Source organism: Camellia sinensis, chromosome 2, assembly GCF_055761805.1.
Source record: "Camellia sinensis isolate YWXY chromosome 2, ASM5576180v1, whole genome shotgun sequence".
NCBI classification, from domain to species: Eukaryota; Viridiplantae; Streptophyta; class Magnoliopsida; order Ericales; family Theaceae; genus Camellia; species Camellia sinensis.
The window spans coordinates 157,155,759-157,177,119 of NC_138962.1; the positions used below are offsets into that span (position 1 = coordinate 157,155,759).

The 21,361-nt window shown below is 36.0% G+C and overlaps 1 protein-coding gene and 1 long non-coding RNA gene across 3 annotated transcripts; one reads left to right on the top strand and one right to left on the bottom strand.

The window, feature by feature from the left end:
- Positions 1-5,363: 5,363 nt before the first annotated feature.
- On the top strand, positions 5,364-20,393 carry TWD1 (FKBP-type peptidyl-prolyl cis-trans isomerase family protein). 2 transcript variants are annotated; one of them, XM_028271870.2, is made up of 8 exons: positions 5,364-5,628; positions 5,994-6,062; positions 11,531-11,713; positions 16,644-16,733; positions 17,094-17,278; positions 17,393-17,515; positions 17,624-17,776; positions 19,840-20,393. In XM_028271870.2, exons 2-8 carry the CDS (start codon positions 6,029-6,031, stop codon positions 20,164-20,166), a joined length of 1,095 nt encoding a protein of 364 aa, XP_028127671.2. In that variant the 5' UTR covers positions 5,364-5,628; positions 5,994-6,028; the 3' UTR covers positions 20,167-20,393. The 2 variants fall into 2 exon arrangements, with proteins under 2 accessions (XP_028127671.2, XP_028127672.2); XM_028271871.2 differs by lacking the exon at positions 11,531-11,713 and having other exon boundaries at positions 5,457-5,628.
- Positions 12,269-16,732, bottom strand: LOC145820413 (uncharacterized). The gene is made up of 2 exons (XR_014361904.1): positions 15,655-16,732; positions 12,269-12,434 (listed from the first exon to the last, which is right to left on the bottom strand). It is a non-coding gene; the product is annotated as an uncharacterized LOC145820413 (long non-coding RNA).
- Positions 20,394-21,361: the final 968 nt, after the last annotated feature.

Consider the following 21,361-nt stretch of genomic DNA (forward strand, 5'->3'; position numbering starts at 1 on the left):
CCGAACTGTAGGACTTATATTCGAACTTCCGAAAGGGGGGCGAAAAAGTCGAGCTATAGTGGAGAGAAGAGGGAAATGAAGAGAGGGAGAGGGGGAGGGAGAGAGAGAGAGAGAGGGATGACAGAATAGTGGAATGATAAAAGAAGGCGGAAGTGGTAAGAGAAGAGACGAGAGATAGGCAGAACGTGAGAGTAGAGAGGGAGTTGAAGACGCGTGTTTGGGCAAACATGGGAGAGAGAGAGAGAGAGCAGAGAGTGTTTAAGCGGGAAAACAATTGATATCAACCATCAGATATTGATTAGTAATCATCTCAGCCATTGAAATGAAATGTATCTCTAATACATTTTGACATATTTTGAAAAACCCTCCTACTTTATTATATATATATATATTTGTAAACATTCATTTTACACTTATGCTTAAGGCCATAATATATAGTATTTGTCCTTGTAGCCGTAATGAGTTGGAATGTAGGACGAGTATATTGTTTAGATCGATCTTAGGAGATCTTGGTAATGTGATAAATGGTTGAGATTTCTTTAAATGTAAATGAAAAGTTTTGAAAGGTAAACTGGTCTTTGTTTCTTATTATGTTAAAGATGATCTTTTGGAAAATTGTATTTACGTAGGTATATTTTGAAGTATGAAATGTCACATATCCTACATATATATATATATATATATACGTGGAATATTCATGATCATAACTATCTATATGTTGCTATTGTTTAGGATTATTGGGATGCCTACTGGACCTTCGTGTTCATCCTACGTTGTTAATCATTTTTCAGGTATGGAGTGAAGAGTTGCTCAAGACTCGAAATCTGTTAATTGTTGGTTGTAGGGCCTTTTAAATGCAGGCGAAATGCCAATGTGTTATAAAAAGAGTTAATCTCTTTTATATATTTTGTTATTTTGTAATTGATGACGTAACGCCTATGGGCATGTATTGTATTTCATTACATGTACACGAGAGAGAACATTGTAATTTATTTCTTCCTAAATATCTTTGATGTTTATTATTATTGAAATGGACTGATTTAAAGGAAAAAGGTAACATTATCCGAATAATAAAAGTTGGGGCGTTACAAAAAGCTTGAAACCCACAAAAAATAGTGGAAGAGAAGAAGAGGAAAGAGAAAAGAATAGAGAAAAGTGGACTAAAATGCCTTTTTTAAAGATGCTAAATTCGAACAGACCACTTGAATTGTCGCTCGAGCGAAGAATGCGAACTCTCAAAAGTTCAGACCAAACAAGACAGACCGCTTGAGCGACCAATCTTGCGCTCGAGCGAACTTCAGCAACAACCAGAATCACAAACCTGCAAAAGTACTGGATGACATGCTAGACCACTTGAGCGACCAATCCATTACTTGAACGATGAAGAAAATCTTCAAAATGCTACAACCCTCAAGTTAAAATCCTACAAATTCGCCATCTTCTTCACGCTACTTGCAGGAGATTTTGCCGTTCGTTCCGAGAACAAGCTATCAAGCCCTCGAGTCAACTTTTTGAAGAGAAGAATTAAATTATTATTTTCTTTGATTATAAATTTCATCAGAGATTGTACTTTCTATTTTAAATCAATAAATTTATATTTGTTACTTTATTTTTCTGTCTTTGTTTTGCAAACAAGAAATTTGTGTATACAAATTTTGACATGCACGGTAGGACAATCTCTACCTCTCATCTCTTCTCTCTACAAATCAACTTTGAAGTCTACACATATTCTTTAACATGTTGTCGAACAAACCAACGACCTTCTCAACTTCAATGGGGACAAAGGAGGACGTTTCTTCTATGGTTGAACAGTGTCAACACATCCAACCATCTCTCAAGAGTCTATGACAAGCAAAGGTTCTATATTTTCAATTTCTTTTAAGAGTCTGCGATCTATGCTTGGAAAGCCTATGAAGCATATCGACTTTGATAGAGACAACGATGTCATGTTGGTCATGATGGTGCACTCATCATCCCTTAAAGAACAAATTGTAGCATTGGCCAAAGCTATTGAGGCGCTTGCAAAGAGCAATCAAGAACAAATGACTCAACTTACAAAGCTTTTGAACAAGCTTAAGAAAAAACCAACCTGTGGCACGACAAACCTTCTTGGATCCACACTAGAATTAGCAAAACAAACTACTCTATAAGAAACCTCATCAAAATCAAAGGTTTCAAGTAAAGATATTCAAGTATTTGCCGATATATTAATTCATGCCAAACAGTTGAAAGATCTCATCATGGGGAGATCTCAAGCTCTTCAGTCTTACACAAAGCCATATTCGCAGAGGATAAAACTACTAAAGATGCTAGAAAACTATCAACCTCCAAAATTTCAACAATTCGACGGTAAAGGTGACCCAAACAAACATGTTGCGCACTTCGCGGAGACGTGCAATAGCACTGGAACCAAAGGAGATTTGTTGGTCAAGAAATTCATGTGTTCCTTGAACGACTATGCTTTCGACTGGTACATAGAGCTTGAGCCAAATTCCATAGACAACTAAGCAATTTGAGATAGAGTTCCTCAGTTGCTTTTACAGTAGTCGACGTACTGTAAGCATGATCGAGTTCAACAATACTTGCCAACAAGAAGAAAAACCAATCATTGACTACATTAATAGATGGAGAAGCCTTAGCATCAATTGTAAGGATCGTCTGTCTGAAACTTCTGCTATTGATATATGCATCCAAGGAATGAATTAGAGACTTCACTACATCTTTCAAGGCATAAAACCAAAGATGTCTAAAGAGTTGGCCACACGAGCTCACAATATGTAGCTTAGCATTTCAATCTATGGAGAAGACGAAATCCCAATTAAAGAATTGCAAAATGAAGTTGAAGCAACGTCATATGTAGCTACAATGAGTGTTACACCTTTAGACTTCATAACTCCACCAAATCAACAAGTTGACCTTCAAAATACATCATATTCAAAACTCCTAGATAGAAGCCTAAACTTTCTGTCGTCTTCCAAAAATTAAAGCTTCTACAACGTTCCTTAATGCAAGAGCCTAAACTGTGTGCAACTCTTTGTCCACATGAGTTGAAACTCTGAATGACACAAAATTAAACTACATTTGGCTTGATCCTTCTGGGGTATGTAGGCAACTTGAAATCATGTTCTAAGTTCAGTCAACCCAATCAAATAAAAAATTCAACAAGTTATGAGGTTCTGAAACAGTGATCTAAAATCAAGACCCAAGAAGTTGCTGCTAAATCATCTAACAAATCCCAAGAAGTCAAGTTCCGAGACCCACTCACTTTTAACATTTCTGGAACGTGTACGCAAGCAAGTCTAAAATTTTAGCCAATTATAAATGCCACGTACTACAAAGGCCTACAAAATATGGCACAATTATTGGCAAATTAAATCTTGCCATGTGTCTAATTGGTCTCAAATCAAGATTACATGGTGGTCAAATTAAATATTGCCATGTGTTAAAATGATGCAGTAAGTCTTTGATTAATCAAATTAAGTCATAGTGATTCAACAAATAAGTTTTCGACTAATCAAATTAAGTCACTTGTCACATTGAGGTGGTCAAGCCAATAAAATTACGGCATACCATTAAAGTGATAATTTGATATTTATCTCTAAATGAATCAGAGATAATTATCAAAGAAGTTCAAGTCTATTAAGACTCTTCTCCATCCATTCCCATAAATACGGGTGATGTTTACCAGAATTTACATAAACCAAGTAATAGAGACAAAAATTTACATCAAGCAAGAAAAACCTCCATCGGATTCAAGCCTAAAGTCCCGAAGGTCTTTTCGCCGAAACCCATCAATCTCCATAAAATATAAAGATTGGAGATTCAAATCAAACTTCATCATCAAATTCTGGAAATCTACTGTCGTCTTCTATTAAATTGGAGAGGATTTTACAATATGATTTGAAAAAAGCTATCAAGTCCTCAAGTCAAAATCTTACAAATTCGCGCTACTTGGAGGAGATTTTGTTGTTCTTAAAGAGAAAAATCAAAGGATTATTTTCTTTGATTAGAAATTTCATTAGAGATTGTACTCGTTTTTATTTTAAATCAAGGATTTTATATTTGTTATTCTATTTTTTTGTCTTTATTTTGCAGACAACAAATTTATATATACAACATAAACAGTTCAAATTATTAAAATATGTCTGAAAATAAGCCCATGTGCGAGAAGCACAACAGTCAACCCATTTCTACTTTTCTTTCGATACGCATTGGAAGTCTGTTTTTAACTCTTTTCCATGATATCTGCCTATATATACACCATTACAGATACCACATTCACAATTTTATTATTATATTATCCAATTCAAATTTTATTATTATATTAGGATAATTTATAAATTTATCCCTAGTCCCCGTTTGATTAGAAAGAAAAAAATTATGAAAAGTGAAAATGGTAGAAAGTAAAGTGAAAGAAGAAAAAAAGAAAAAGTTAGGATGGAAATTTTTTAAGAAACTAGAAGCTTAATTATCATGCTATTTTGAGTTGTACAAGAAAATTAATTTTGTTGTAATTTCCACCACTTTCATGCTAAACAAACTTAGAAAAATTTTATTTTTTTTCATTTCTTTTCTTTTACTTTCTACCAGTTTTATCCTAACTGAACTGAGTCTTAAGAGCATCTCCAATGGTAGTAGGCATTTTACCTATCCAAATATTACTATAAAGTATATATTTTATTTTGTCTATCAACTGTTTTATGTTTTTACTCCAACCATACTCTTTATTTTAGCTATTTGTCCAAATACTATTAATTTTATAGAATGACACGTCAACAACAAAGATGGAGGGAAATGATCCTAATGATTGAATACATTTTGCCTAGCGTTGAAGGCTAGCTAGATGTAGCTAGTGAATATGAGTTGAGCCAAAATGCCTAATCATATGCCTAGTGCATTGGAATTGAAAAAAGTGAATCACACTAGGCATTTTAACTAACAAGTATTATATGTCTAGTGCATTGGAGATGCTCTAAGATTTGTTTAAAAATACAAATTATTTTTTATAATTTTGAAAATTATAAATATTCTATTGTCACAATTATTTATTTAACATAATTAATTAAAAAAATAAAACTTTTAACTACTCTTCTACAATAAAATTATTAAAATTATTACTTAAAATATATTTCTAATATCATTAAAATTATTAATTGACTTAATGATATATTAATAAAAATAAGTTATTTATTAAGCGATAAAAAATCTAAAAAGCCGAGATGTAATTTCTAAAATTAAAAAAATAAATTTATATTTTTAAAAATAATTGATATACCAAATTTAAGTTCACCCCAATCGTTTGAATTTTATAAGTTTTATTTTTGATTAACTGGCCGAATAACTAGTATGCAAACGATTTGAATGAGTCAAAATTCAATAAATATAAAATTGCTCTTATAATTTAAACAATAAATATAAAATTGCTCTTATCATTTAAACAAATGTCAAATCTCTGTATATTTGTAATTTGCCATTATTATTATTTATAGAGAGCATAAAAGATGTATCTAATCTAGTCTTCGAATACAAATACAGCTGTCTCTCTCGAGTCTTCTTTGATCATAGCAAAAGTAAAATTATAGCTCTAGAAGATCCAATCAAGCCACTACGCCGCAGATTCTTCTTTTGGTAAATGTCGTCTCTCTCTCAAAACGGAGTTATCTGATGTTTAATTGTGTGCTTCTTTTGTTCAATTTTGATGCGTTTTTCCTGTTTGGCTTTGTTTGGTAGCTGGGAAAATTTAAACAAGTAGTCTAAAATTATTGAATCTTTTGCTTTCTTTTGTTTTTGGTACTGAATAAAGATGAACTCAACTAGGCTTTGTTGTTTTATTGCCAGTACCCAAAAATAAATAAATAAATAAAAATAAAGGAAAGGAGAACTGGGCTAAGTTGTTAAAATGAACTGAGTTGAGTGAAGATTTGTATTTAATCTATACTTTCTATATGTTTTCCTCATCATTTTTTGATATTTTGAATTTGGGTGTGTGCTAGAATTTGAGAAGACTGTTTGGTTTCTGATTTGACAAATGGAGGAAGTTCAGGAGCAGCAAAATCAATCAGGTAATATATCTGATTCTCGAATATTTGATACAAAAATTTAATATTTTTTAACTTTGTATTTCGTATAAATCTATCAGTTACAGTCCAAATTGAACTTCTCTTGTGAGAACATGTACGATTATGGGGTCCTTAGGTGAAGAATTTTGCATAGTCTGATTTAATGATAAAAAAAGAAAAAAAGAAAAAAAAAAAAAGAGTATACTATCTTCAATGAAAATAATATTAAACCCAAAACCCAAACGTCCTACCTTCTGATTTCCACTGTAATTCGTGTAATAGTAAAGTTGTATAGTTCTATTTTTTTCCCCCCTTGGAGTGGTGGTATTCTTATATTTTCATGCACAAAGTAAAGTTTAATTGTTAGGAGTCATAATATGATTCTCATTATGGAAAGTACACCCAGTAGTTAATTCATTCTTGTATAGACACAGCTCCAATAACAAATTGTGGAGATGTATCATAACTCTAGTAGGATACTAATTTAAATCATAGTGTATTGGAAGACCAGAAACAGCACATTGTAATCCCAACTGTTCAACTCAACTTTATAGATTCAACTATAAGGTATCATGGTGTAGATTATTCTCTCACTGGGGCAGTTGGTTTTGTGAGGGCCTGCCATAAATATTTGCCTTTTGGCCCACCCCATTGGTTTTGCATATGTATTGTGTACTCAAATAGCCAATCACTAGTTAGGCAAACAAGAGACCAATTTCAATATAGGGGGTTTCATTCATCTCTTTGCATTTGGTCATTTAAGGTATCAGAATTTGATTCCCAACTAATCTTAGCATTAGTAATTATTTGAAACAATTTTCACCTTCAGGAGTAATGATGTACTGTATTTACACCTCTAAAAGTATTTTAAAAAGCATTATCAACTCTTCTTTGAGTGCTTTCTATGAGTCAAAAGTTGAAACCAAATTAGGGCCATAGTGACTAGGCTTCTCATTAGCATTATAGCATATAAGGTAATAGTGTGTAAGGTTCTCCCTTTTGGGTTCACTGCTCGGTATAAGCATCTAGTGCTCCTTGCTTTCATTTTAGGCATTATTAGAGTTAATTCAATAAATATTAAATTATTCACAACTAAATCCGTTTAAGTGTAAAAAATTCTTCCTTAATTTTGAGATTATGAGCTTATTTATAGATTGGTCAAAGCAGGGATACAATTGACATTTCTGATCATAGATGTCATCCCTCTCCCACCATACTCACCTCCCTTTTTTTGTCCGGTGACTGCCACTACCGCTCCCTCCCTTGTGACTGCCACAGCCCTCTCATCACTAAAAAAATGGCGTAGCAACCACCCTCTTTATTTGGCAATTTCTTCACATCTTTCACAAAGCTATCAAGGTATCAAACCTCTCATCCACCAAACTGATATATGCAACTCAATTCAGTATCTTCCTTTGATGCATCTATCCTTCCTACTTATTTATGGCAAGATTAATGTGGGTAAGAAGCTACATGTTTGACATTGTTGAGAAAGATGAAGCACCGACACTTCAAAACAAGTGCTGTATCCGTGTCAAATACACAAACACTTCGGGGACACGTATGGGATACGCCACATGGCATGTCCTCTTATTTAATTAATTTATTTTCAAGGGACACACTAGTGACACTTCGGGGACACACTAGGGACATTTCAAGTTGTCTTTTCTCCCATTTTATTTAGTACTTTTGATGAATGTTGAATATTTATTATTTTTTTTAAAATTTAAATACTTAATAGGTCATCCATAAAAAAATATATATATATATATAAACTATAAGTGTTAATTTAAAAGAGTTTTTTTAATATAAAAAAAATTAGAGTTAATTTTTGTTAATATTGATTGTTTATGGATGTAATTAATCTAGATAGCAAATAAAAATATATGAAAACATATTTATTGCTGTGTCCCCGCTGTGTTTGTGCCTCCATATTTTTGAAATCGCTGTGTCCGATATCCATGTCCTTGTCCTTGTCCGCGTCCGCGTCCGCGTCCACAACAGCATCCGTATTCTTATCCGTGCTTCTTAGGGGAACACAATAGGACATGCCATCATCATCTACAACATAAGATTATATATATATATATATTTGAGAAACAATAATGAACAGATTTTGTAATTTTGAAAAGAAAAAAAACAAATTTGATATATCAAACATGTTAAAATTTCATCACTTTTTCTTGATTCGAGTAAAGTTAATGGGTCTAATGGCTGTGAGGCTCAACAATTGATATTGGGGGCTCTCGATAACATATTACATTGCAGTTAGCACATGATTGATGAATCGTGATATCTGGGTTTTTCTGATAACGATTTTAATCATGTCTGGTTTTTTGTAAACCGATTTGACACAAGTGGGGGTTGACCTTGATTGTGGGAGGAGAGGGAGGTGGTAGTTGCCGAAGAAGAAGAAGGCAACAATAGTTGTGGGAGAGCGAGTGGCTGCAATAATGGTTGGGAGGGATGGCATGAACAAAATATCATTTTTGTCCAAGAGACGATGAACAAAATGTCATTTTTGTCCATGTTTTTATAAATACTTTCCAAATTCCAAGCCTTAAGAAAAAATACTATACTTAATAAACTTATGAATATTTTTTTATTTTATTTATTGCCTTACCTATAATAATCACTTCATTTTATTTGCTCCCTTATCCTTCATGTGCATTTGCATTTGATTGCACAACAGATGTTGCAACATGAATTTGTCAATGAGAATCCATTCTTAGTTCGCAATTTGAAAATAGAGAGCCAAAACAATAGAGTGGAAACAATAGAGGGAGAACAGCATACTTCTGTTTTGAGAAGAAAGCGGCTGTCTCTATTGTGAAAGTTTCCAGGAACTTACAAGTAAATTACTGCTAATGCTCATTTAAGCTGCATGTTGTATGCACATAACATGATATACAGAGAATACAACAGTTCTCAGTATTTCAATTGTTTTTTCACGTGTACTGTATGATGCATGAGATACTAGATATGAATCCATTAAATTCATGATTTTCTCGGTATACCATTTTTCTGCCACACATTAGTTGCAGATTAATATTTTATTAAAGGGTTTTCATTAGGATCAAGTTGTATACAAGATGGTCATTAGTGGTTTCCTTTTTTTGCATTTTTTAAAAGGGTGGCTTGGCCCATGTTAAGGCTTGCCGTTAGTGTCCCTGTTGGCGCGGGTTCAAGTCATGAAAACAATCTCTCCAGAAATATGGGAGTAAGGCTGCGTACACCTTGCGCCAACCCAGATCCTGCTTTAGCGGGAGCCTCATGCACTAGGTCACCCTCTTTATTGCAATTTCTATCTATCCACAACAACGATTGCTACAACTAATATGATTTTGATACACTTTTATTTTTTTTTTATATTTTTGTTTTTTGTTGAAGCTAAAATTTGACATGTATTCATCTAGAATTTTTTATCCATGACGAAATCACAAACTTAAAAGATGAAGATTGTAAAAGTTTTACCATAAGTTGATGCACATGGTTAGGAAAATTTGTGATTCTGCATACAGACATATGTGATTTAATTGTGATAGTGGTATGATGGAGAGTGTGAGAATATATATTGTATATATGGCATGCTTGTGTATATTAGGAATTAGGCAATTTCCTTCTCTTTGTATTTCCTTTTTCAGTCTTAGGTTTAGGCTATATAAACCGATGAATTCTTTGTAAATATACACAAGTTGAATATATAGATTATTCAGAAACTCTTACATGGTGTCAAAGCCTGGTTTGAAACCCTAGCTTGCAGAATCGAAACCCTAGTCGCCGTAGTGGGTTTGCTCCATCTGGTTCTTCATCTGACTCAAAGGTTTCGTCTGGTTCAAAGACTCTTCGACCATCTGGTTCATCGATCGCAACTCCTGGTCACACTATACAGATTATTCAGAAACTCTTACAGAGAGATCATGCATATATGGTCTGGATCTTTGTCTGGTCTTATGGGTTATGAATTCCTACAATGGACCATCATATTGTATTGCAGACTTATAGTACATGAATGAAATTTGATTTTCATCTGTTTTGTAATGTTTGAATTGACTTTGACACCTGATATTGCGCATTCGCAGCATAAGTGCTACGTTTGATTCTATGCTTTATTCTGAGAGATACTTTTGCTTCTCTACCTCTCCTTTTTGTTTCCATATTAAACAACAAAGAGAATAATTGGTATTGCTGGTGTCTGATGAGTAATCACAAGTCTGTAGTGGGTGCAAATAACTAGGAATGGCAACGGGGCAGGGCGGGGCCGGGGATCGCACTCCCTGTCCCCGATCCCCGATGGTAAACATTTCCCCGTCCCCGGCCCCGATCCCCGACGGGAAACGTATCACCGTCCCCGTCCCCGTCCTCGCCCCCTAGCGGGGATCGGATTTTCCCGACCCCGAAAATTCCCCGGACCAACAAAAAAAAAAAAAAACAACAGCAGCAAGATTCAACATCATCAACATCCGATCAAAAAAAAAAAAACAAACATCATCAACATCATCGACCAACATCATCAACATCACTGAGAGGGAGAGAAATCTGAGTAGAGAGAGAGAGAGGGATCTGCTCAGATCTAAGTAGAGAGAGAGAGAGATCTGCTCAGATCGACTCTGGCATCGCGGCAGAGAGAGATTAGATTCGGTGCTCTGGCATCGTGGCATCGCGGCGACTCTGATTCCGTGCTCTCTATCTCTCTCTTTGAGTGAGAGAGAGAGAGAGAGAGAAAGAGATGAGAGACGGACCAGATGGTGAGGAAGAGAGAGAGATCAAAGCTGAGGAAGAAAGAGAGATCAGAGGTGAGGTGAGGTGAGGTGAGGAAGAGAGAGAGGGAGAGAGAGAGAGACAGAGAAGATATGAAATGAAAAGATGAAATGAATGAGAGAGAGAAACTAACCAAAAAAGTAGATGAAATGAATGAATCAGAGAGAGAAACTAATCAAAAAGTAGATGAAATGAATGAGAAAGTGAAACTTGAAATGAATAAGAGAAAGAAACTAATCAAAAAGTATATATATAATATATATATGTACCACTTCGGGGAAACTAATCAAAAAGTATATATATAATATGTATATGTACCACTTCGGGTACAAACTGGACAGGGGCCGAGCCGGGGCTGGGCCGAGGCCGAGGCTGTGGCCGGCACACTTATCACCGTCCCCGGCTCAAAATTGATGGGAGATTGATTTTTTAATACCATCCCCGTCCCATCGGGGATATTTTTCGGGAAAAAACCATTCAAATCGGGGTCGGGGGATCGGGTATCCGTCGGGTCGGTTTCAAATTGCCATCCCTACAAATAACCCAAAAAGTTGTTAAGGGGAGAACAAGAGGAGAAAGAACAATTCTTTATCCTTTGGATTTCTTGGTGAAGGATCTCCAAACTGGCTATCTAATTTACTTTTAGTTTATGTTAGTGTCAGTATTATGAAGAAATACTTGGGAACTATTAATTTTCTCAATTTTTCCAGGTCAAGATGGAGAAGGTGAAATCATTACTGAAAGTGCTTCATTTGTGCATGGAGATCTTCCTCATGATGGTAATGGGCCCCCAAAAGTTGATTCTGAAGTGGAAGTCCTTCATGAGAAAGTCACTAAGCAAATTATCAAGGAAGGCCATGGTCAGAGGCCATCCAAATATTCGACATGCTTTTGTAAGTCCATCTTGCAACTAATTCTTGTACTTATAAGGTATTCACCCCCTCTTTCTTTGCACTTTGTACATGCCTAGAAAACCAAAGAACCTTAAATTTATGATTGAACCACATCTAGTACTAAAATGGCTTTGCATTGTAGGTCTTGGTTTTAATCTTTTATTTTTTTGTTTCTTTTTGGTTTCTGATAACAACCATCAAGCATTGAATGTGGGAATGTTTCTTTCACCACCTTACACAATTATCCTTTGAGATTCCAAACATAATAATCCTGATGGACAAAGGTTAGGCTTGGACAAGACCAAGAAAACCAATTAAGGGGTCCCATTTAATTGCAAGATTTTCAATGAATTTTATGGCACTGAGAAAAATGGTACTAAGATTTTGGTCAGACTCTTTAATGATGATAATGTGCTACAATACTCTGTGAACAAAATAAATTTGGTAAATTAGTTTTAAACTACAATACTCTATGAACAAAATAAATTTGGTAAATTAGTTTTAAAAAATTAATGAATTGAAATCAAATCTATGGCTTCCATCATTGATCCATAATTTAAATTCTCTTCTTGCAATGATAATTCTTGTGATAATAACCAAAGTTTTACAAGACTTTATTAAGGCTCGCATCTTGGCGAGCCTAATGCAAAACGCATCGAGACTTTGATTTTTTAAGCAATACTCCCCAAAAGGCTTGTGCATCACAGTCTGAGGCATGCACCTTGTTAGAATTTCCCATCTTTACCTTCACCTACTCCACTACACACTCCACTTCACCTACCTCTACTCCACTACACACTCCACTTCACCTAACCCACTATCACCTCCACTACACCTACTACCACATTACCTTCACCTACTCCACTACACACTCCACTTCATCTACCTCTACTCCACTACACACTCCACTTCACCTAACCCACTATCACCTCCACTACACCTACTACCACATTTTCTTCTATATATAGATTGTATAGGAATTGTAATTAAAAAAGCTTGTAATCTATCAATCAAGACATCAATCAATAATACATAAATTCTTACATGGTATCAGAGCAAGGTTAAGAATTTAATATTTTTTCGCTTCACCGGCGGGCGGCAACCTCGCCTTGGCCGCCCGCCGGACCTCAACCTAGTCCGCTAGAATTGTCTACTACATACCTACCTCCTCATCATATCTTCATAACATCTCATTCTCTCTCGGCATCATAGTAGCCGTGATACTGCTCATACTTCTGGACAGCGGAGAGAACATCGTCTTTCTCGATCTTTCCGCCGACGCCGGTGGCGAGATCCAAGGCTCCGGCTTTCGACATCACTCTCCCCAAATAGTCCATAGCAGCTTCTCCACCGGAAAGATACTCCTAACAGCAGCGGAAAAAAGGTGTTTCCCTCAGCCAAACAAGGCTCAATAGCTGTGGTCCTCATCAAAATACGTGTAATTGCTACTCCTGAACTTGGTTTCCCTATCCTTGCTAACAAGCTTCTCAAATGCTTCCGGGCCATGTTCTTCTATGTACTTCTCAGCAGCAGTTAGAATGTCATCTGGCTTACTGAAGATGTCCTTCTTCCTTGGGACATACTAGACGTTAACAGTCTGCTGTGGGTTAAGAAAGAAAGGCCTCAAATAATGCTCATAAACATATGCAGCACCACTGATACTCTTTATGATGGTGGATATTTCAATGCCATTACAACACAGCACCTTGAAATTTATTTTATTTTATTTTCTTATCTCTCTTTCTGACCATTACAACACAGCACCAGCACACTTGTTCCCACCTTTCATCATGGTCTCCACTTTCTTTTTCTTTTTTTATATTTATTTTAATCCATCTTTTTGAAAACAAAACCAATATCACTTTTTTTAATTCCTTAATTTATTTTAATAACATGAGTGGCCTCTCTTTTCCACCATCTCCCTCTTTTTCTACACAATATTTTTGTACCACCGCCCACTCCATGATTTCCATATTAATATTATTATTATTATTATTATTATTATTATTATTATTTTCACAAAAAAAAAAAAAAAAAAAAAATTCATTCCAGTTGATTTTTCTGCCTTACCACACCTACCATTCGAGTTTGCCAAACACACTTATTTTATTCATGTCAGGATCAACCCCGATCATAATTTTACACGAGAAAAAAAAAAAAAAAAAAAAAAAAAAAAAAAAACCACCATAACACACCCAACACCCACAGTGGGATTTTTCTTCTCTACTCTGCTGCAGATCTCTTCTTCTTTCCTCCGTCCTGGGCGGCCCTTGACGGTGCTGCCTCCGTGTTTCCTACGCCGCCGAGCACGTTCACTCCTCCATACTCCTCCACTGCAGCATACGGCGGACCTCCAAATCGGAACATCACAGTGGCCTTCCGCTTCAGCTCCTTATTTTCTGCTTTCAGCACACTTATCTCTGCTCGCGCATCCTTATACATGCGTTGGAGCAGAGCCAGCTGGGAATTTAAATGCTGCACCTCATTTGTCCTACTCTGCAGCCGGTTCGACAAATTTGTGACCGCCGTCATGGTTTCCACGCATGACTTCAGAGTATACTGATTAGCCTCAATATCAGTTTGCACCGCCATTTTTTGCTCCACCGACCGCATCGGAAAGTTCAATGGAGCAAAACCAGAGGTGTTTGGTTGAGGTTCACTGGCCACCGCACCAGTTATTTCTCTTGTGGGCTCGTTCAGTTCTGGAAAGAGCGTGAGCAGGTTCTGGGTAGCTGGACGGGAAGAAGAGGCCATGTTTTTTGGGTTGCTAAGTGTTTCAGCGAAATAGCAATTTCAGACTGGTAATGTTCGGAAGGGTTGGTGACAGAATGGCAACAAAGTGTTCCACAGTTTCTCTCTCCGCAGAGGCAGAGTTTTTTCAGCGAAGGGTTGGTTTCAGAGGTTTCAGAATGGTATGCCTCAGCCTCAGCCTTCGTCTTGGTTAAATAGCCGAGGCAGCCACGCGTATCGCGCGCCTCTTGCCGCCCGACAAACTGGCACGCCTTTTCATGGCACATCTTTTGACAAAGTGGACACGCCTTTTGATGGCACGCCTTTTGATGGCACGCCTTTTGATGAATTGGGCACGCCTTTTGATGGCACGCCTTTTGACAAAATTGGGCACACCTTTTGAGGGTGCAACTTTTTAAGAGTCCGACAAGACTCTGTAAACTGTCCCGACATTGATTCTGGTTAGTTTTTACAAGTGTCCGACAAGACTCTGTAAACTGTCCCGACATTGATTCCGGTTAGCTTCTTTATGGGTCCGACAAGACTCTGTAAACTGTCCTTTATGGGTCCGACAAGACTCTGTAAACTGTCCCGACATTGATTCCGGTTAGTTTCTACAAGGGTCCAGCAAGACTCCGTAAACTGTCACAACATTGTCTTCTACAACGGTCCGACATGACCCCATAAACTGTCTTCTACATCGGTCTGACACCACCATACAGTGTCCTCTACAACGTTATGACACCCCATACAGTGTCTTTACCAACGGTCTGACACGACCATACAGTGTCTCCTATCCTTTTTTATTTTTATGTATTTTCTTGTTTTGTTACTCTCTCCAAACTCAAGTTGGTTAGTTTCTCTCCTCCTTGAGTTTGCGGGGGGCTGTTAGAATTTCCCATCTTTACCTTCACCTACTCCACTACACACTCCACTTCACCTACCTCTACTCCACTACACACTCCACTTCACCTAACCCACTATCACCTCCACTACACCTACTACCACATTACCTTCACCTACTCCACTACACACTCCACTTCACCTACCTCTACTCCACTACACACTCCACTTCACCTAACCCACTATCACCTCCACTACACCTACTACCACATTTTCTTCTATATATAGATTGTATAGGAATTGTAATTAAAAAAGCTTGTAATCTATCAATCAAGACATCAATCAATAATACATAAATTCTTACACACCTTGTACAATTTTTGCACACAAACATATGGGGAGTACGCATATGGAGAGCTTGTCTTGGGTTGTTGTTCAACCAAGTTTAATACATGGTTTAAACATTAAAAATAAATAAAGGGGGTCCTTTTTTGCAATTATATTCAATGAAAGAAAAAAAAAAAAAAAATCAAGTAAATGACCAACTAAGAAAAAAACACAAAGCTAAGCCTCAAGTGTGACGCTCGATAATTGAAACTAAGAACGTCACTTTCACTTTCGATGAGGGCAAGCTTTTTTCTTTGTAGTGAATTGTTCGATGCTTTTATTTTTAAATATTTTATTTATTTACTAAATATAAAAATTTGGAATTTGAAATGTTTAGCCTCGATGCCTTGAGTCTTATGGCTCGTTTCATGAGTTGTCAAATGTTTCGCTCCACGCATTCGCCTTTAAAAACTTTGCTGATAATGCATCTTTGGAATTTTAATTTTCTCTTATTACAGGTGAAAGTGAAGTTTGTATGTCAATGAAATGGTAAAATTCAAGCTTTCCTACCAAGCTATGAAGTGTCTTCTATTAAATATGAGATTAGATTACACTAGCAAGTTCTTCCATAAATGAGTTTGTTTTTGCCATTTTTCTTCTGGACTGAAACTGTAAATACGTTGAATTGAGTGAGTATAATGCACTCAAGTTTCCCTTCCATAATTGTAAGTTTTTAATTTATTCATGATAATGTTGCATCTACTTTTGTGAGATGAGATCATTTTTTAATTAGAGTGGGGGAAAAAAAAAAAAAAAAAGAGTGAGAGCAATGAAAACACAAGGAACAGGAAAGAAATAAATAAAATTTGCACTGAAATTTTATATAATATGTTTGTAATCAGTAGCCATTTTACTGACACTCTTTGTGCAAAATACATCTTATTCTCTTCCTGAAGGAATTTTGATGTATTCCATCCCATTGGAGGTTTATGAAGAAACACCAACTTATTTGTGTGTGAACATTTGACAGTTCACTATAGGGCATGGACTGAAAGCACCCAGCACAAATTCGAAGACACATGGCTTGAACAACGACCAATTGAGTTGGTCTTAGGAAAAGGTATTTGCATAATTAATGCTTGTTTGGAAAATTTCTCAGTTTAACTGAAAAAATTATCTGTACCAATCTTTCTGTGATCCTCAAGCATTCCTGATTCTGCATACATCATTATTTCTGTAGTCCTTTTCTCCTTTTTATGGATGAAGTGACAATGGAGCATTTGGTACTATTGATATGATTTATTCCTAATTTTGATACTATGGTGATTGGTCTTAGTGAAAAGTTTATTGGTGGACACTTTTTGGAACAAATTTGAATTTTTAATGTCATTTTGGTGAAAACTCTTTAATGGTCACATGTTTCTTAATTAAAAAATTCTTCTGGGCAAAATATTAAAAATCCATTGCTCGTTTCCAACAGAGAAGAAAGAAATGACAGGACTGAGCATTGGTGTGTCCAACATGAAATCTGGTGAACGTGCTCTATTACATGTGGGTTGGGAACTGGGCTATGGGAAAGACGGAAACTTTTCTTTCCCAAATGTTCCACCCATGGCTGATATTTTATATGAAGTTGAGCTCATTGGTTTCGATGAAACCAAAGAAGTAAGTTCTCCCCAAATGAATTTTTTATGAATTTGTGTTCATCCTTGAAACATGATGTTTTGGACCTCATTAAGGTTCTCATAATCCAACATTTTTCAATAATAACTTTTGTAGGGAAAAGCTCGTGGTGACATGACAGCAGAGGAGAGGATTGGTGTAGCTGATAGAAGAAAGATGGATGGAAATGCTTTGTTCAAGGAAGAAAAATTGGAGGAGGCTATGCAACAGTATGAAATGGTTAAAAGCTCGTATTCTTGAATGTTCTTGTTCTATTACTCACTATTGGCATGAGTTTGTACATTTTTCTTTCCCGTTTTTGAACTTAATGTTGTGGATGTTTCATAGGCCATAGCATATATGGGAGATGACTTCATGTTCCAGTTGTTCGGTAAGTACAGAGATATGGCTTTGGCAGTAAAGAATCCCTGTCACCTTAACATGGCGGCCTGCCTGATAAAACTCGAACACTATGAAGATGCAATCCATCAATGCAGCATTGTACGTATCAGTTTCTTGGTTTTATTGCCTTTCTTTTACACTTGAATTGCGTTTTCTCTCACTCAATGTTTATTTCCTTGAGCTTGTATGGCACATCCCAGCATACAGGCAACAGTTCTGTTACAACAGAAGTATATTCGTTTTCTTCCTTTCTTTGCTTTCCTCTATGGAGTTCAATCAATTGCTTATGTTAGAAACTTGTCCCTCATTGCTTCTCTAAGCCACCCAAGCTTGGCCCCTCCACTCCACCCATTGCCAATTCATTTTTTGTTGGATGCCTCCAAAATTTCCAACATGCTATCAAAGCTGGGTTAAGTCAAGTCTCAGACTAGGCCTGTCAATGGATTGGATTTTCTCAAATTCAACTTGAAAATCTAAATCCGTTTAATAATAAACGGATCGGATATGCAAAAACCCAATCCGATCTGATTATGAATTTTTAATTATATTTTTTTCAATGAAATAAAAGTTAAAATTTGTTTATTTTCCATTCTCATTTTTTACCTCCATAAATTCATTTACAAATGCAATATCCAAACTCTACCTAAGGGCCTAAAGATATTGAAAAGTGAAAATTGTAGAAAGTGAAATGAAAAAAAGGTAAAATAAAATATATATATATATATATATATAGATTTTTTGCATGCATTTGATTTAAAAGATAAAGATCTACTTTTTTAGGATGATTAGAATACTAGCTTTCCAAATTTTTGACTATCTGTGATTTTTTTTTTTTTTTAAATTGGAATTTATATTCTTTCAATTTTTTTTTTTTTCAAGTGCATATGTTTGGTTAAGGGATTTTTACCCTACTTATTATTTCCAATGATAAATCGGGCTGGCTTTATGAAATATTTATGATTTTTTTAGTTTAATTCATATTGTTATAATATTGGTGATGGATCTTTCTCAAATTCTAATCCATTATGGTTGCAAATATAATGTCTAGAATCTGCAACTTGCATGAAGGAAACGCAGTTTGGGGGGAAAAAAAAAATCAAATTATCAAACTGTTTAAAACTATAGCTCAAAAAAAAAAAAAACACTAAACAGATGGGATCAGATTCGGATTTGGATTTGGATTCGGGTGATCTAGATTGCCGATTTGGGTTGGATTCGGATTTTGTCAGATCCAGTCCAAATCTAATTCATTTTGTCAGACCCAGGTCTATCTCTTTTATCTTGTTCATCTCTCTCTCACCTCTACATGAGACTGGGCCATGTGCTGGAATGTCAGAGACTTGTCCTACATCACTTATCTTAGCCACTCAAGTTTGGTTGATGTAGCCTACGGGACCCTCCATTCCACCCATTGCCAATCGGTTTTGAGTTGGATGCCTCTAGAAAATTTTACCAGCTTGGTTAGTTTTGAAGGAAGCATATGTGCTGATATGCATACATTTTGTAGTATTTTCTCTTCATGGCCAAGTTTAGCTTAGCATAGAGCACTTGCTCGATGTTAGCTTGCTATTACTCCTCTGCTCTACTTTGATTAGTTAAGTCTTATTGCACTTCTGGACATGATCCCATTGGTATATCCCTCTTCCCCATGTACTGTGTTTCGCTACTTTTATTTGCTTCTGAAAGCATTTACGTATAGTCTTTATGATGATGATACCTGAATTGAAATTAGTGCATTGTAGTACCTAATTTGATAAATTGTTCAAAGTCCTTTTTATTTTATTTGTTCATTTATGCTTTTCCCCTATATTCCTTCTCTTTTTTAAGGCGGTGTTGTCTTTGGGGGAATGACTTTGGTCATTATTCCCCACCCGTTACTTTTTGAAAGGTAGCATATTGGCTGTTTGCGAACTTTTCCGTTTGTTTTTCTGTGCTTTGACTTAGACCATAACAAGTAAGTAGAAATGATAAGTCCCTTTTGGCCAAAGAAATTGAAGTTTTGGCCTGCTTCTAGAGATCCAAGAGATATTATCTTTTGAAATTATCATCAAAACAGTTGAAAGGGTCTCTCCCTCTCTCATTTTGATTTTTATTTTTCTTTTTCTTTTTGATGGTTTATTAACCCTCATCACCTTGATTATGTACACTCTGTTACAATCTAGGTGTTGATGGAGGATGAAAACAACGTTAAAGCACTATTTAGACGAGGAAAAGCTAGAGCAGAGCTTGGGCAGACAGATGCTGCCCGAGAAGACTTTGTCAAGGCACGGAAATTTGCTCCCGAGGACAAAGCGATTGCAAGGGAGTTGCGTTTGCTTGCTGAACATGACAAGGCCGTTTATCAGAAGCAAAAAGAGCTCTACAAAGGATTATTTGGACCAAGACCAGAACCTAAACCCAAGCGAAATAGTTGGCTTATACTGATTTGGCAATGGTTTTTGGCGTTGTTCCATCGCGTTTTCAGTGGTGAGAGGATCAAGTCTGACTGAGTTACCATTTGGAGTAAACTGAAATTTGTTCAATCAGATACTCATTTTTAAGGGAGCAATTTGTGATGATAAGCAGGTGCAACTGTTTTTGATTAATGTCATATGGAACTCTATAACTACTATGTCTTTGGCACTACCTTTTTCTTTGAGTTCATCCTAAATCATGATTAGATATGTTTACCTGAACAATGAACCCTTCAAGGAATTATTGACTCTCTCTCTCTCTCTCTCTCTCTCTCTCTCTCACTAGGTTTTTTTGCATTTTGTTTTGATTGTTGTTTTGCTCATCAACTGCTTTTGTATTATCCATCCTCAACATGACCATTTTAGGATTTACAAGATGATCTACTTACTCTATGCTTTTTTACTACCGTTTTGGTGTCCACTGGGTTTGTAATGGTTCCAATTTGATGAAAATGTTTCATTAATCCACCAGTATACCATTTCATTTTCATCTAAGTAGGATGTGAGGAAAGATATGATTTGTTGTCATTTTTGTTTTTCTTTTTCTAACAGCGACCTCTCCGAAAGTAGTGTCATGTTGGACTCGTATTACAGAGATTGAACTCTGAAAAATCCAGGTTTGTTGTCATCACACCATAGGCAAGAGGTACAACAATTGAAACCAGAGATCCAGCAAAACCGAAAGGGTGTACAAATGACTCCTGGTATGATCTTTCATTCCTCCAATTTGAAACAGAAGCCCTAGGGTTTCTGCTAAAGCGAGGTTTGAAGAGGGCATGATGTATGCAGTATAGCAATTGTCAATGATCTTACAACTCTTGAATTTATTCAGTTTGGATAGCATTATTCTTACACAAAAAATAAAACATTTATTTCAATATAAAATATCACAGAGCCCAAAATCTACACCCCCAAAAAAGTAAAATTACAAACAAGGAAAACATCATCTAAAGATCCATCTCCGATTGTTGATAGCTTTCCCTTCGAGTCTCAATGGTGATGAAGCTGTGCTACTTACCAAGGTTGCTTGATCATGGACATCCAAGCACAGTAAGTACAAACTATCCTCTGAGATATATAGATATACACAGCAAATGATAAACTCATCAACATCAAGTCTTTCCAATCACCCTTCTGCTTTGGACTCAAATTGTCCTTCAATCTCTTCCCAAAGTTCCCAACACTCACTAAAACCTGTGGCAACAACTGCTTCTTCTCCTTCTCCTTGCCT